Genomic DNA, 15,828 nt, shown 5'->3' with positions numbered 1-15,828 from the left:
GCAGAGCTGCACACACCACATGCAGAGCTGCACACAACCACACACCTGCACACACCACACGCACACCTGCATACACCACATGCACACCTGCACACACCACACGCACACCTGCATACACCACACGCACACCTGCACACACACACAGCTGCACACACCCACACGCACAGCTGCACACAACCACACGCACACCTGCACACATCACACGCACCACTGCACACACCACACGCAGAGCTGCACACAACCACACACCTGCACACACCACACGCACACCTGCATACACCACATGCACACCTGCACACACCACACGCACCACTGAACACAACCACACGCACACCTGCACACACACAGCTGCACACACCCACACGCACAGCTGCACACAACCACACGCACACCTGCACACACCATACGCACCACTGCACACACCACATGCACACCTGCACACACCACACGCACCACTGCACACAACCACACGCACACCTGCACACACACACAGCTGCACACACCCACACGCACAGCTGCACACAACCACACGCACACCTGCATACACCACATACACACCTGCACACACCACACGCAGAGCTGCACAAACCACACGCACACCTGCATACAACTACACGCACAGCTGCAATCACACACACCTGCACACAACCACACACACACCTGCACACCACATGCAGAGCTGCACAAACCACATGCACACCTGCACACAGCCACACGCACACCTGCACACAACCACACAGACAGCTGCACACCACATGCTCACCTGCACACAACCCATGCACATCTGCAGGCACCCACACACACCTTCATGTAACCCCATGCACACAACCCCATGCACACAACCACGCACACACCTGCATGTGAGTTGCATGTCCTCGCACACAATCACACACGCACACGTCCTGGTCCTGCACACACAGACATGCGCAAGACACAGGTCACGGCCCCGGGGCCGCCCGCCTGCTGTGGGGGCAGCCTGGGGGCTGGAGGGTAGTGGGAGCCATCTCGGAAGCAGGGCTCCCCGTGCAGAGGGGGTGCTCGCACACCACAGTGTTTCGGGTGCTACTCCCGGCACGTGGGCATTTGACCAAGTGGCTGAGCAGAGGTGGAGGTGAGGCGGGCGCTTGGCAGCGTGGGTCGCGATGCTGCCTCGCACTAGGCCCCCTCGTACCGCTCCCGCCTCCACCCGGGGCAGGACTGGGGGTGATGGGAGGGAGCGTCCTCGTCATGGCATCAAACCCAGGCGCAGACCCAGGGCAGCAGCAAGCCCCTGGCTCGGGGGTGGGGCGCTCGGGAAGGAGGTGGCTCGCACCAATGCACGTCCTCTGGTCCTCGTCCAGCTCGTAGCCGCGGGGGCAGGTGCAGACGGGCCCTGTGCTGCTGTGGCTGCAGCCGTGGGAGCAGCCGCCGTTGTCCGCCTCGCAGCTGTTCACTATCTCCATCTCGATCCCTGCGGCGACACCCGCCACCAGGGACGTGGGACAGGGGCTGGGGTGACGCCCCGAGCCGGCATGGTCCTCCCGGCCCCAGCCGCTGCCACTCTGCTGGGAAACAGGCAGCACAGAGCTCCTGGGCCAGGCGGGCTCTGGAACCCTCTGTCTTCCTGGGGTCTCCCGTCCTCCTCCCACCCTCCCGGGGCCCACACGCAGCCCCCAAGCCCAGCACTGTCCTTGATTGACAAGGAATCTCTGCCCCTCGGCCAAAGCGAGCCAGCAGCTGTGGCGGGCTGGGACTGGGGAGCCGTGTTGCCCCCCAGGCACCTCCACGCCCCGTGGTGCTATCGCCCACTGTCCACTCACGGTAGCACTGCCGGCCATCGGCACCCAGCTCGTAGCCTGCGTTGCATACACACTTAAAGGACCCGTGAGTGTTGACGCAGCCGTGGGCACACTGGGCCAGGCCTGTGGCACATTCATCCACATCTGGGTGGGAGACATGGGGGGGTTGGGGGCTCTGGGCCACTGGCCTGAGAGACTCGGCCCCCAGGGGTGGTCTCTGCCGAGGGGTCAGGGCCCAGGGCCCCAGGGGTGGTCTCTGCCGAGGGGTCAGAGCCCAGGCCCCCAGGGGTGGTCTCTGCCGAGGGGTCAGGGCCCAGGGCCCCAGGGCCCTCTCCCGCCTTCCTTCTGAGCGCCTGTGTTTTCGCCATCACACTCCAGGTGCAGGGCCGAGCTCCCTCCCAGGGAGAGGAAGGCATGGCTGGAAGTCTGTGCTCAGGCCCCACCAACAGCATCAGGCGAGGGGCTCTGCCTCTCTGAGCCCGCAGTCTCTGAGGTGTGCATGTCCCGCTCTCGCCAAGCCTCCCCCCATCCAGGGCCAGGCACAGGAGGGGCCTCTTACCACCAGCCTCCGGGGGGCCAGCCGGAGAAAGCACACGCTGACATCCAGGGAGAGGCTACCAGCTTCTTCCCCGCAGCCACGTGGCACTGGCCTTAGGACCCAAATCCCAGTGTCCCCGACAACTGCTTTGGTCCCACCCCTAAGAGTCCATGGGACGAAGCTGACCCTCAGCCCCGTCTCCCATTGCACCCTCTGAAGCCACCTGCATCCAGAGTGCCAGGACGTGCCCGTCACATTGGCAACGATGCCTAAAACGCTTTCCTGGTGGTGACATGGAACCACAAGCTTCCACACCTGCGGGCCCCGTCTCTCTGATGGCCATCTGGCAGGATGCCTGGGAAAATGACTGCTGCCTGCCCTGGACACACCGTACCGCTTCAGAGTTACGGGGGATGCGCACAGACCCCTCCCCAAGGCTGCTCGTCCAGAGCCGCCTGTAAGAGGGAGGAGCAGGGACACCCGAGTCCTGTGACTGGGTAACTAACCAACACCGCATAGCGGACACCCATGCAGCCAGGAGGTCGGAGCGCGTTCCAGAAAGCTGCGCCCGACCGGGCTCTGGGGTGATGCTAAATGTGCCCACTAACAAACAAGCTGTAGAGACACCTGGAAGCCGACACGGGGATGCCACCCAGGTCACGGTGATGTTTCCTCCTCTCTCCTCCCTCACCCTTTCCTGTTTCCCTAACGAGCGGGTACTACTCAGGTAACACGAGAAACATATAAAAATAACAAGGCAACCTGAGATCTGCCTTCCTGCCGACATGAGACTCTCGCTGGGAGCAGCTCCTTGGGTTCCGGCCCCTCCTCTCTACCCTCCACCCCTACCCTGCCCCCCAGCCCCGGAGATAAACCTGCGTCATTCCAGGTCATCCAAGGGTGACAACAGGGGCCGTCCCACGCCTATAGGCCGGTGCAGGGGGATGCAAGGAGGCGAGCCCCGCACAGCTGACCTGGACCAGCCCAAGGGCAGGGAGGGCGTCTTACCTTCGCAGGCCTTGCGGTCCGCTGCCAGCCAGTATCCTGCATGGCACTCGCAGTGGGCAAGGCCCCGGAGCGCCCGGCACGTGTGCATGCAGCCGCCATTCCGGTCCGTACACGGGTTTCTCCCTACGGTCACAGCCAGGAGGCACGGAGGCAAAGGGAAGAGATGGGGGGCTCCGGCAGTTCGGGGTACCTTCTCCGGGGCCTCTCATGAGGCCCCCACCTGGAGCTCTCACCCCTCCTGCTCTGGCCTGACGGGCTGGGCAGTGGACTAGGGGTAAGATTAGCTCCGGGCACCCCCAAACAACTCCAGAGAAGACAGCAGGGCACCAGCCAGGCCAGCCCTGGTCAGGCAGCGGGCTCACGGCCAGCTCCCCCAGTGCCTCTTCTCCTGCCGGAACCCCCAGCCCCGTGACCCTGTGCCACTCCGCCCTCATTGCTGGCCTCGGCCCCTCAGACCCTGACCCACACTCCTGACCCGGGAGCCAAGAGGCCGGGCAGGGTCAGGAGCACTCCCTCAGCACCTGCCCCGCCCCAGCCCCCATTTCCATTTCTCAGGGGTCTCCCGGACCTGCTCCACCTTCTCCATCAGCAGACCACCCCCTTCCACGACAGGCAGTCCTGAGACCCCAGGGCAAGGTGTCAGACGGGGCCTGGGCAGCCCCCTCCGCCCAAGGGCCAGGGCTGGGGTCCCACATGCCCACGCCAAGCCCAAGGTGGGCCTCCGAACTGGGGGACATGCAGGATCCCCGTACCCCCGTCCTGAGCTTCCTGCCCCCCGAAGATGTGTGACCCCAGAGCACAGCCTGACCGGCTTCCTCCCTGGTGCCCGCAGGGGCTGGGCGATGCCCCACAGCCTCTCGGCAGCCAAGGGGGCCCCTGCTCCCCCTGAGGCCCCCCTCCAGCACCAGCAGCCAAGCAGGGCGGGGCTCAGGCTGTGGGGCTCCCGGGCAGGTCTGTGGGCGCGCGGAGAACGGGGGACCCAGTGCGAGTCCCAGCCCTGGTCCTGCCCCTCCCGCCGGCTGGTGGCACACTCACGGGTGCAGCGCTTGCCGTCCTCCTGGAGCTGGAACTCGGGCCGGCACTGGCAGCGGTGCTGGGTCACCGTGAGCTGAATACAGTTGTGTTGGCAGCCGCCATTGCCCACGGCGCAGGAGTTGATGGCTGGGGACCCGAGAGGAGCCAGGTCAGCCCAGGACGACGGCCTGGCCCCGGGCAGGCACAGAGCACCTCCTGCAGGAAGACTCCGGGCCCTCCAAGCCCCTCCTCCTTTCTGTCCACATCCCAGAAGCAGGGGCTTTGAGAGGGCGGCACTGTTCCTGTCCGGTTCGTGGGCCTGGCTTTGCTTCTTGGCCCACACACAGGATACACAGGGCCGTGGTCCGAATCTGGGTCCTCTGGCCCAGGCTGCCCCAGGACTGGGTGTAGGAAGGCACCACAGAGCAGGCCGCCCACCCCGATGGAAGCCCAGCCCCACCCAGCACAGAATGCAAAACACCGGGGTCCCCTAAGAGCCAAGGCGTCCAGGGCTCAGAGTCCGAGCAGGCTGGGAGGCTCCCTGGAGGAGGTGGCAGGCCAGCAAGGGCTGGCAAAGACCCTGACATTCCACTATCTAGGTCGTCAGGCCAGGCCAGAGGGGCAGGAGTGGGCCTCCGTGGACGGCCACCATGACCTGCAGGCCTGGCCCCCAGCTCCTGACGGATCAGTGCAGCTCCTGCCCACCCCAGGCCAGGCCTCACCCCCACCTGACCTCACACAGTCCCCGCTCCTCCCAGCAGCTGTGGGGACAGCACTTGGTAAGGCCACAGAGCCAGGGACCTGCATCCCGCTCCCAGGATGCCAGGGGTCCAGGTGTTCACGCTCAGGCCCGCACAGGGCAAGGCTCTTGCCGGTCAGGCTGGCCGTGTGGGTGCCCAGGTACTGGGTGGATGGGCTGGAGCTGTGCCTGGCAGGGGGGGTGGCCACTCAGAGAGGCTGGGCACCCAGAGAGGGCACCTGGACTCTGGTGCCTCCTTCAAGTCACTGGTAGCGACCTCGTGGTCAGGGAGGGACAGGCCCCGTGCTCTGGAGCCAAGCTTCGAGAATGTGTTATTGTCTGTGCCCCGGGGAGGCGCGGGCCACTGCCCAGCGGGCCTGGACCAGAGCAAACCTGAGGCCTGGTACTAAAACACCGCGACCGCCGGGGGGCAGGGCTTCACCCCCAGATGCCACCTGTGCTGTCATCACAGGCTCCAGGGCGCCGCTGGCCTCAGGGCCCGAGTTTGGGGAGACCATTTACTGTCATTGGTTCTGGGGGCCAGGAGTGGCACGCCCCGCACCACCGACGCCAGTGGGTCCAGGAGCAGCCAGACAATACGCAGAGCACGTGAGCGGCCTCAGGGCTCGGAGCAGGCCAGGGCCACGCTGTCTGCCAAAAGCAGAGCTTCCTTCAAAGCAAGTACGTTCCCCCAAAGTCAGAACACATCACTCACGATCCTGCCGGCTCCCCACATGGGGCGAGTGGGCGAGGAGCCCGTGCCCGGGTCCCCTTCCGGGGCCAAGCCAGCCCTGCCGGGGTGCGGAGGACAGCCGGGGTGGTGGGGCCTGTCTCCTGGCTGCAGCTGGCCCTGCCACGTGTCGGGGAGGAGCAGCAGAGACGCGAGTCCCAGGTGGAACGGAGGCAAACAGGGCGCCACCGTCTCACATCCCGCTCAGCCTCTGGGCCCCCTGTCCAGCCACCCACCCCCGACTCTGTGCTGACCCCCGAGGTCCCGCCTGCCTCTCCTGAGACAGCTCTGCTTACGGCACCGCCATCAACTCCAGAGAGAGGCTTCCAAGCGTGGCCTGAGCCGGCCCATTCCTGGGGCCCCGTTTGTGTTCACACCAACTGCATCCCCGCTCAGAGCTCATAATAGGAATCAGAAGCCCTTCCTGGCAGCGCCAGGCAGGCACACGGAGAGAGGGGCTCGGAGCCCGGGGCAGGGCAGCCGGCTGGGCAGACACCACGGCAGCAAGGACGACCCACAGAGCTGTGGCACGGCTGGAAAGCAGCCCTTCCAGACGGCAGAGCCCCCAAGACGGGCCCGGGGCAACCCAGCTCCGGGCCCACAGGAGCCCACCGGGGGAGAAATCCCAGGCAGGTGGGGGCTACGGAGGGGTCCGGCTCCCCATGCAGCCTCCCACCCTCCCAAGCCCGTCTCTCACTGCTCTGCTGCACAAGTCCCAACGTTCCACCTGCTCCCAAGCTGTGCACACGAGGGAGCCAAGCCCCGTGTCACCACCTTGAGCATCCTGTGCCCTGGATTGCCAGAAAGCTGAACAAGGCAGTTTTTCTCAGGCGTCGGGCTGTGCAGCTCAGGAGAGAGCCAGCCTCTGCGTGACCAGTGCCCAAAGCTGGGGGTGAAGCTTCCAGGCCCCTCGGGTCACTGTGAGACCTGGCCATGGAACCCACATACCACTGACCCAGGCCCGGGTGGTCCTGCAAATCAGAACCAGGCTCAGACCTGAAGCAAAGCTGACAGCCCATCAGAAAATGGAAGACAAGGGGTTTCCGTAGCCCCGAAGGGAATTAATATTTGTGTCCCCCTAAAATTCATATGTGTACTCCTAAAATTCAACCACCGATGTGGCTGTATTTGGGGGTAGGGTAATTAAGGTGAAATTAAGTCATCAGGGTGGGGCCCTGATCAAACAGCATTTGTGTCCTTGTAAGAAGAGACATAAGATCTCTCTCTGTCTCTGTCTCTGTCCCCATGGCCATATGAGGAGATGGCAGGAAGGGAAGCCAGGAAGAAAGCTCTTACCAGGAACCGAACTGGCTGGCACCATGATCCAGAACTGCCAGCCTCCAGAACTGTGAGAAAATAAACTGCTGTTGTAGAAGCTGCCCAGTCTGTGGTACTTGTTACGGCAGCCTGAGCTGACTATTGCACCTTCACTTCCCAGTTTGCGAATGCCAAGGCCAGGGGATTCATGGGTTCTAACGGAGCTGGGCTACAACTCCACCTTCGACAAGCAGGAGTTGGTCTAGCCAGGAGCCAGTTGTGAGGCATCAAGCTCTTCAAGGGGAGTGGGGCCTTTACTTGAGCAGGAAACTGGACATTCTAGAAATCAACTGTCCTACAGGGTGGAGGGCCTGCTCCATCCATGCCAGCGGTTCTCCACTCCTGGAGGTGCAGGTGGCAGCACCTGGGACCTGGGCACGGATTCAGGGTTGGAGCCCAGCAACAGGTGCGTATGCCATGGAGGAAGTGGCAGGTGGGGGCTTGGAGAGCTGACCTCAAAGGCGGCATCGCTGGCAAGGCCCTGGTCTCAGTGCCCGGCACGCCAGTCTGCCCGAGCTGGTCAGCCAAGGGGCTGTGCCTGGCAGGCCGGTTGGGTGAGGACAAGTATGTCGGCAGCGTGCCGAGCCCACCAGCCCCCTCTGCTCCAGCCTCCAACCCCAGCCAGCGGTTTTGGAGCAGGCTCGAGGGTGGCTTCGAGGGTTTTGTAATTACTGCCCTCGACTGGCTTGGCTTCTAGGTCCCAAGAGCCTCACACCATGTGGGGTCAGCAGCCACCTGCAGTCCTTCCTTGTAGGAAGCCCTCTGCTGGCGACAGGGCCAGGACGGTGGGACAGGAAGCAGGTGGCCCCCATGGCTTGGCCAGGAGGGGAAACTCCCCTGGGCTCTGCCCGCTCCCACCCCCCTCAGCAGCTCACGGTTTGCCTACTCTGCCTTGTGCGTCCTGCCCCCCGCGCCCACCCTCGGGCTGGGGCCTCCACGCTGCAAGGGGACACGGTTCACCTGCAGCGTGGATGCACCTGCCCTGCCCACAAGCCAGGGGCTGGCACCGTCCCAACATCACAGACTGCACCCCACCAACCGCCCCTGCTCCCCAGGCCCAGCCTGGACCCAGGCCCCGCGGCTGCCGTGCCCAGTGCCCGCCCACCTCGGATGAAGCACTCGCAGGCGAGAACCCAGGCTCTGCGGCCCCCGGCGCCCAACCCGATGTCATCCACGCCTCCCACACCTCCCCCGCCCCACGCCGCTGCTCGAATCCTGCTTCCCGCTTGGTTCTGCCAAGCTCACTGACTCTAAACTCACCTCCAGCCCATGCCCGGCCGTCTGCCACGGCTCCACTTTGCCCTCGCTTCCCCGCTGGGTCTCTGCATCCAGCTGGGGTCTGGGCCGCTGCCCCTGGCTTCCCCGGGTTGGGGTGTGACCCTCCCATCACCCATGGGCGCTGGCAACCTGCACGTCCGGGGGCCTGGTCTCAGGCACAGCCGTGACCTCCCAGGGTGGTTCTCAGGCAGGGCTGCCCTTCCCACTCCCTATTCGGACTCAGCGGCCCCTTGGGGGCGGGGAAGACACACTCCCTTTTAGAAGCTGCAGCCTGTTCCGGGTCTGGAGGGGACTGGAAAACATTCCCAGAACTGCATCTGTGGTTTGCAGGGATGAGCTTTGCAGACAAGCCTGGCAATCTCCACCCCTCTGCTGCCTGCGGCTTTGGCACCACGCCGCATGCTGTCAGCAAAGCCTCCAGGGACCCAGGCGGCCTCCCCTCCGAGGAGCCGGGGAACAACGGCCTGCAAGGCCCTGTGCAGCCCCTCGCTGTCCCCTCACTGGGAAGACCCAGGCCTGGGGGAGCGCCTGCCCCGAGGCCACATGGCGCACCTGTGGCAAAACCCCACGGGAGGGCAGCGGCACGGAGGCCCTCCCCGTGCTGTGGACCAGTAGGGCCCACCTAGCTCCAGGCGGCGGGGCACTCTGGCGGGGGCCGCTAGGCCACCAGGGGGCGCATGCTGACAGCAGAATCCTTCCCCCAGCGTCCATCCAAAAGGCCCAACAGGCCTGCGGCCGAGGGGAGGAGGAGGTGGATGGAGAGCCCACCTCTTCCAAGTGGCCAGCGCGGGCCATCTCGCAGGACCCGCTGCTCGCTGAGCCAGTGACACCCTGCTCCCTCAGACTGGCCCGGGCGTGCTGCTCACCACCACGAGGGATGTGGGGAAGCAGCCACGTCCAAGGCCAGGGTCCAGAAGGGACCCCGGGGCCGGAGTCACTCTGGGCCAGAAGAGGCGGGTTTCCTGGCACCAAGTGTTAAAGGACCGGGGGCAGGTCTCTGTGGGTTTGCCTGGGGCGCTCTGCAAGATGGCGCAGAAAAGCCAAAACGTCACTCCCAGACACCCGCCCAGCACTGCTCTCGGCAGCCCCATTTCCCACAATTTGGGGAAGGAAAGGGGCCAGGGTGAGAAGCAGGCTGGCCCAGCCCAGGGCCTCGCTCGGCCCTGCCCTTCCCACCCCAGAGCCTGCGGGGGGTGGGGGGGGCGCAAACCCAGGAGGGCACCCTGGCGATGGAGCGCCCCAGCATGCCTGCTGCCTCCGCTTCTTTCTCTTGGGGCCAGGCTAGCCAAGGGCAGCCAGGGGGGGACGTGAGCCACTCAGGGGCCTTGGGGCTGATGGTAAAGTCCTTCCTGCAAATTCCCACTTTATGAATTGAACCTTTGGGACGTCCCTGGTGGAGCAGTGGTTGAGAATCCACCTGCCAATGCAGGGGACACGGGTTCGAGCCCTGGTCCAGGAAGATCCCACATGTCGTGGAGCAACTAAGCCCGTGAGCCACAACTACTGAGCCTGCGCTCTAGAGCCCACGAGCCACAACTACTGAGCCCACGAGCCACAACTACTGAGGCCCATGTGCCTAGAGCCCGTGCTCCACAACAAGAGAAGCCACCACAATGAGAAGCCTGCGCACTGCAACTAGGAGTGGTCCCCGCTCGCCACAGCTGGAGAGGGCCCGCACGCCACAGCTGGAGAGGGCCTGTGCGCAGCAACAAAGACCCAAAGCAGTCAAAAATAACAAAAAAAAAATCAGAAAAAAAAGAATTGAACCTTTCTGTGTTTTATTTCCATAAGATGTTTTGCAAGGGAGGGATGCAAGAAGACTGTGCACTTCCTGTCCTCTTCCTGCCTCTGAGGCAACTTCGAAGAGTGTTTCAAGGCTCCCCTTATCTGTTTCAACACCGCCCCCAACCACTACCACCTCTAAGGACTTCCCAGATCCCTGGGGCCCCATGATGTGGCACCAACCTGAGAGCTCCCAGCACAGAAGACCTTCCCACCCTGTACCGAGGAAGGACTGTCACATCCCTGCGGGCACCTTCTCTACTCCTACCCTCCAGCATCTCTATAATCCTCACTCCAAGCTCTAAAGGCGGGGGTGCCCGGGCCTGTTCCCTGCCTGCCTGCAAAGTCCCGAGAGAGCTCACAGCACCCCTCCCCTTGCCCAGAGGATCCCAGTAGGCCCCGGGTAGGGGTCCAGAGCAGCTGTGCTCCAGCTGTTCAGTCTGCCCTGCAAGCTGGCCTGTGTGGGGGAAGGGAGGGCTGGGGAGGGGCACAGCTCCTACACTGACCTTCCCATAAATGTCTGCTGAGACCCTAGGATAGTCTGGGCTCAGAGGGTGCCACTGTGAACCACGGACAAGGCCACCAGCTCCTCCCCACGCCCTGCACTCTGGGAGTCCTGCAGAAGTGGAGAAGGCCACACCTCCCAGAGGCAGGAAGTCCAGCAGCCTGGCAGGGGCCATGCAGTGCCCTCCACGGGCCCCCACCTGTAGCCCCTCATCCGGGATCTGAGGGGCTCGGCCGCCCTACCCACCCCAGACCAGTAGGTCACGTGCACTGCAGCCGGGATGGGTCCCTCGGCAACCAAAAGGGGCACATTAGGAAAAGGGCCGGGGGCCCTTAGAGCAAACGCTTCCTGCTCTGCCTGCGAAGAAGCCACCAGGAGACCCCTGTCTGCTCTGGAAGCTTTTCAGTAAAGCCCAGGCCCCGACAGGGAAGGCAGCCCCCAACAGACCCAAGCTGACAAACCCACACCCCTCCCAAGAGACCTGGGGACCGCCCTGCACATGTCAGCTCCCAGGAATTCCAGATATGCGGAATTCACCAACAAGTGTGCGTGACTGTGCGTGGGTGCAGGGGATGCAGTGTACATTTCCCGCTGGGAGTTGCAGTCAAAGGAAAGTGACAGACCCAGGCCAAACACCAGCACTTCCAGCCATGGGACGCTGGTAAGAGGCTGGTGCCCAAGGTGGGTCTCAAGTGCGCCCTCTGGCGGGAGCGACCAGGAGGTGGGCGACAGCACCCAAGAGAGCTGCAGACCTCCTGGGGCCCTGGGGCACACCACGCGGTCTGGGTGTGCAGAGTTGGGGGTGGCAGGCGGGGAGTGCAGTGAGGTCCCAGCAGCCTCTTGACAGGCTGTGCAGGCCACGCCGGGGGCCCTGGCATCAGACCTTGAAAAGACCCTTCAAAATAAGCAAGTGCCGCAAATCAAGACTTCTGGGGCCCCGAGCAGAGGCATCTCCCAGGAAAGGCTCCAGGGAGGGGCTCCAGCGTAGCGAAGGGGTGGGCTGGGTTGGGGGCCAAGGGCAAGGCTGGGGCGCACCCCTCCTGGGCTTCCGGAAGCCAGCAGCTCAAGGCCACACTCAGAGGCCACCGTAACCCCGCCCAGAGCCCTGAAGGGCACCCCCCCTTGCGTGCTGTTTACCCGTTCCGGCAGCTCAGTGAAGGCCACCGTCGGGGGAACTGGCGGGGGGTCTAGGGAGACAGGAAGGTGCCTCAGCCCAGGCCCCTCACCAAGGAGCCAGCAGGGGAGGGGGCAGTGGGTACCACCCAGCCCACCCTGGATCAGCCTCCAGGGACGCCCTTCTCCAAGGAGAACCTGCCCCAGAGGAAGGGAGAATGAAGGACACTTGGGGACCTGGGCTGCACCCTGTTGCATCTGTCCTGAAGAAGATCACAACATTCCTGCATCTGTTTCCACTTTCCAGCCCACAGAAACTTTACAGGGCAGCTGCCTCGCTCCCTGAGCGGCGGCCCAGACATATGAGAGTGCCTGTGCCGGGGAGGGCCCCCCAGGGCTGGCGGGCCGCCCTGCCACATAGCAGCAGGGCCTGCAGGAGGGATGCCGCTCGGAGCCCTCCCAGGCCTGCTCGGGGCCTACAGGGTGGAAGGAAGGGGCAGCCCCCCACAGCCGGGGAGAGAGCACTGGCCCGTGAGGGTGACCACTGGCCCAGCCCCCAGAGAATGACCCCCAAGTGGCCTCCCAGACAGAGCGGCCAGCAGGGAGGGTGAGCCCTGTGCCCGTGGCACCTGTGTCCAGAGCAGCCAGGAGAGGGGCGGGGGATGGCCCACAGCCAGACGCCCGGCCTCCACCCTCCACCCTCCATCCAGTGGGCGCCAGCGTTCCCCTTCTCTCCCTGGAGCCTCCCGTGCCGGCAGGGGCCCCCATCGATCACGTCCTGCACGGCAAAAAGGCCCAATAGAGGAACTGAGGGCTAACACCCCGCTTCTCAGTTACCCCTTCCCCCCCAGCCTCAGCCCCACGCCCAGGCTCCCCGAGACTGGAGTGGGGGACCTGGGCCTGGGAAGCCCAACTCTGCAGGCCAAGAGCAGCCCCATGCTGCCCCCGCCCCAGGCCGGGCCTTCCCCACCACCCAGCAGGCACCCAGTCTCCCCAGTTTGGGGCAGCACGGCCGGACCTGTGTCCCTGCCGACGGACGACCACAACTCCTGCTGCATAGGGCCCTGGAGGGGATGGTAGCCCAGGGGCTCCTGTCCATCACGGAAGTCCCCCGGGGAAGTGGCCAGATTCAGCTGTGGCTACAGAGAGGGTGCAGCCCAGGTCACAGGGCTCAGGGTCCCAGGGTCCAGCCTCCGTGTAGAGCACCGGGCCCAGGACACGCCTTTTCACCGCCTGGGCCCCAGCAACCTGACGTGAGTGGTGCTGGCCAGGGCCCACAACGGGTGGCAAGGGTCCCTCGGCATCTCACCCTCAGCAGGACGGAGCCACTGTAACGGCGGCTGCACTGAGCAGACAGGCCCCACGGGGCCCCATCAGGCCTCTCAGCCCAGGAGTGGAGGGGTCCCGGGCCCCTCCCAGACCTGGGCACACCCAGAAGGGCCAGGGGACGGCTGAGGCCAGGAGCCCCGGCAGGGAGGTGGCACCGGGCCCAGGAGGCTGCAGGGGTGCTTACCCAGGCAGGTCCTGCCGTCCGCGTGGAGCCGGAAGCCGGGCTTGCACTCACAGAGGTAGGAGCCTGGCGTGTTCACACACCTGTGCTGGCAGCCGCCGTTGTGCACCTGGCACTCGTCCACATCTGCATGGGGACACGGGGCTGGGGGTCAACAGCCAGAACCCACCCAGGCCACCCCCCTCACTCCCGCTCTGCACTAGCCCCGGGGAGTCCAGCCTGGCCCCCCTCTCTCAGGACACTGCCCCTGCCCAGGTGCTGGGGCCCAGAACTGGGACCCTCCTTCTCAGGCCAAGCTGCCTGCAACAGTGCCGAGCCCCTCACCGGCTTGCCGGAGCAGAGTGGAGAGAAGACAGGCCTGTCTCCAACGCCTGACGGCCCCCTGGGAGGAAGAGCCACCCCCTCTGGTGCCAGCTGTGGGGAGCAGCGGGGTCGGCCAGATCTCGGGCAACAAGCTCAGGTCGGGGGGGCCAAGCCTAGCGCCTTTCAAGACTGAACCCAGAGCACGTGCTCTTTTCCAAACTCCAAATCCAGAAACGCTCTCAGGGCAGGGCTAGCTGCTCCTCAGGGGGCCCACGAGCCCAGAAGAAGAAACTGGTAACTCAGGAGATGCCCCTGCCCCGGCCTCGGTGTGGGGGAGCCTGAGTGAGGGCAGGATGGGGGGCGTGCCCTGTGTTGAACAGTGTCCCCCAAGTTCATGTCCATCCACAGCCTCAGGGTGTGACCTTATCTGCAAGCAGGGTCTCTGAGACGTAATTAGTTAAGGACTGAGATGAGGTCATACTGGAGAAGGGTGCCCCCCCACCCCGTTCGGGGACACACAGGTGTCCTGGAGACACACAGGGAGACAGAGATTAGAGGGAGGCGGCCACAGCCTAGGAAGCCAGGAGCCCCCAGGAGCTGGACGAGGCAGGAGGGACCCTCCCCCGGGTTTCAGAGGGAGCACGGCCCTGCCGACACTTTGACCTCTGACTTCCAGCTTCCGGAGCATGAGAGATAAATGTCTGTTGCTAAAGCCACCTGGTCTGTGGTATCTGTTTCGGCAGCTCCAGGAAACCAGTGCAGGTGGTCAGCCTGGGGTCCCTGCGCCAGCGACTCAGGAGGCCAGCACAGCGGACATCCCCAGGGCAGGACCGAGTGGAGGTCCCGGGCACTCCCCTTCCAGGACACCTCACACCTGAGACCACCCACCACTGCACAGGAGGCCTGTGCCCGCCTGCCCCTTCTGACGGCACTGTGCCTCAGGCCACAGGAAAGCGCTGACCGGAAGCAGATAGGGCTGGCCCAAAGGCCCGGGGGCCACCCCACTAGCTGAGCTGGAAGCTGGAGGGTGAGAAAGACCCTCCCAGGAGTGGAGGCCCAGGGGCTGCACCCCAAAGCACCAGGCCCTATGGCCTGGCCTGGGTCACCTCTGCAGGAATGCAGAGATGCCAAGACGCTTCAGGCCGCCCCTCCCCCCTCCGCCCTCCCTCCAGGCCCACGTCCACCACCCTGGACCTCAGGGGAGGCCAGGCAGGAAGGCAGGAGGCAACAGGCTGCCTCAGATACCTGTGTGCGAGGTTGACGTCAGGAGGGACCCAACTGCCCGGGAGACACGAAGAGACGGAGGGAAGAGGCCGCTGCTCGGGCAGCACAGAACCGAGCGGCCCTGGCATGGGGACAGAAGCCCACGCCCGGTCCTCAGCGGGTCCACACCTCTCAGACGCCAGCCTCGCCAACAGGGCAGTAGGCTTCCCAGACCAGGAAAAGGGGAGACAGACACACAGACGTGCTCCGCTCCCGAGCGTCTAAGAGCCGAGCATCTGGGGCACCCCTGCCCTGGCAACAGAGGCCCTGACTGCTGACCGAGCCTCGCAGGGGAGGCCACGGTCAGCTCAAAGTGCGGGGGGAAGATTCCCCTCTGCGTGGCTCCACTGGGAGAAAGTTTAGTGACTTCAGGGGCAGGTCTGCTGCTGTGTGGAAACCTGGCTTGTTCCCAGGGGCTGCGCGGGGCTGAGGTTCCTCTAATTCTGCTTAATAATCCCGAGGGGCCACGCTATTTGCTGCAACTCCACCGTCCAGCTCTCACCCGCCGTCCCCACGAAACCGCCCGCCTTCGAGGCTCCCGTCCTAAAGCCCCAGCCATCCGAGCACACCTGTGAAGGGTAGCGAAGGCGGCACGGCGGCCAGGCTCCTCCTGGAGGGTCCCCAGGGCCTGCCTGCCGGGCTGTGCTTCCCACGGACAGAAATCCTGACCCCAGTCCACGCCCTGAGCACGTGCCTGGCCCTCCAGGAATGACCCGAGACGAGCCCAGGAGGCCAGGGCCTCTGCTCCATGCACAAGCCACATCCACCCTGGGGAGACCCCCAGAGTGCCCCCCAAGCCCCGAGGCTGCCTCAGAGAGGAGATGAGACCGAGAGAGCCCCTCCTTGGAACGATGGTGACCTGGGGGGGGCTTCCTCGGAACGACACTAGGATGATTAGCAGGAGGAAGGTTGAAGGCAAAGTGTTAACAGCCCTCAACAGAGCCCCAAAG

At 64.6% G+C, this 15,828-nt stretch overlaps 1 protein-coding gene across 7 annotated transcripts in view; it reads right to left on the bottom strand.

The window, feature by feature from the left end:
* MEGF6 (multiple EGF like domains 6) overlaps positions 1–15,828 on the bottom strand; it is a 99,248-nt gene that overhangs the window by 18,622 nt on the left and 64,798 nt on the right. For 6 of the 7 annotated variants that reach the window (XM_082434374.1, XM_082434376.1, XM_082434375.1 and 3 more), the window contains 5 exons: positions 13,316–13,438; positions 4,360–4,485; positions 3,325–3,447; positions 1,800–1,922; positions 1,313–1,450 (listed from right to left, as the gene is read on the bottom strand). In XM_082434374.1, the coding sequence (XP_082290500.1) occupies positions 1,313–1,450; positions 1,800–1,922; positions 3,325–3,447; positions 4,360–4,485; positions 13,316–13,438 (633 nt within the window). The other variant, XM_082434379.1, reaches the window with a different exon arrangement.

This window comes from Balaenoptera physalus (genome assembly GCF_965194825.1).
Source record: "Balaenoptera physalus genome assembly, chromosome: 1".
NCBI classification, from domain to species: Eukaryota; Metazoa; Chordata; class Mammalia; order Artiodactyla; family Balaenopteridae; genus Balaenoptera; species Balaenoptera physalus.
The sequence above is the reverse complement of the archived record's forward strand: the minus strand, read 5'-3'. Positions and strand labels throughout refer to the sequence as shown.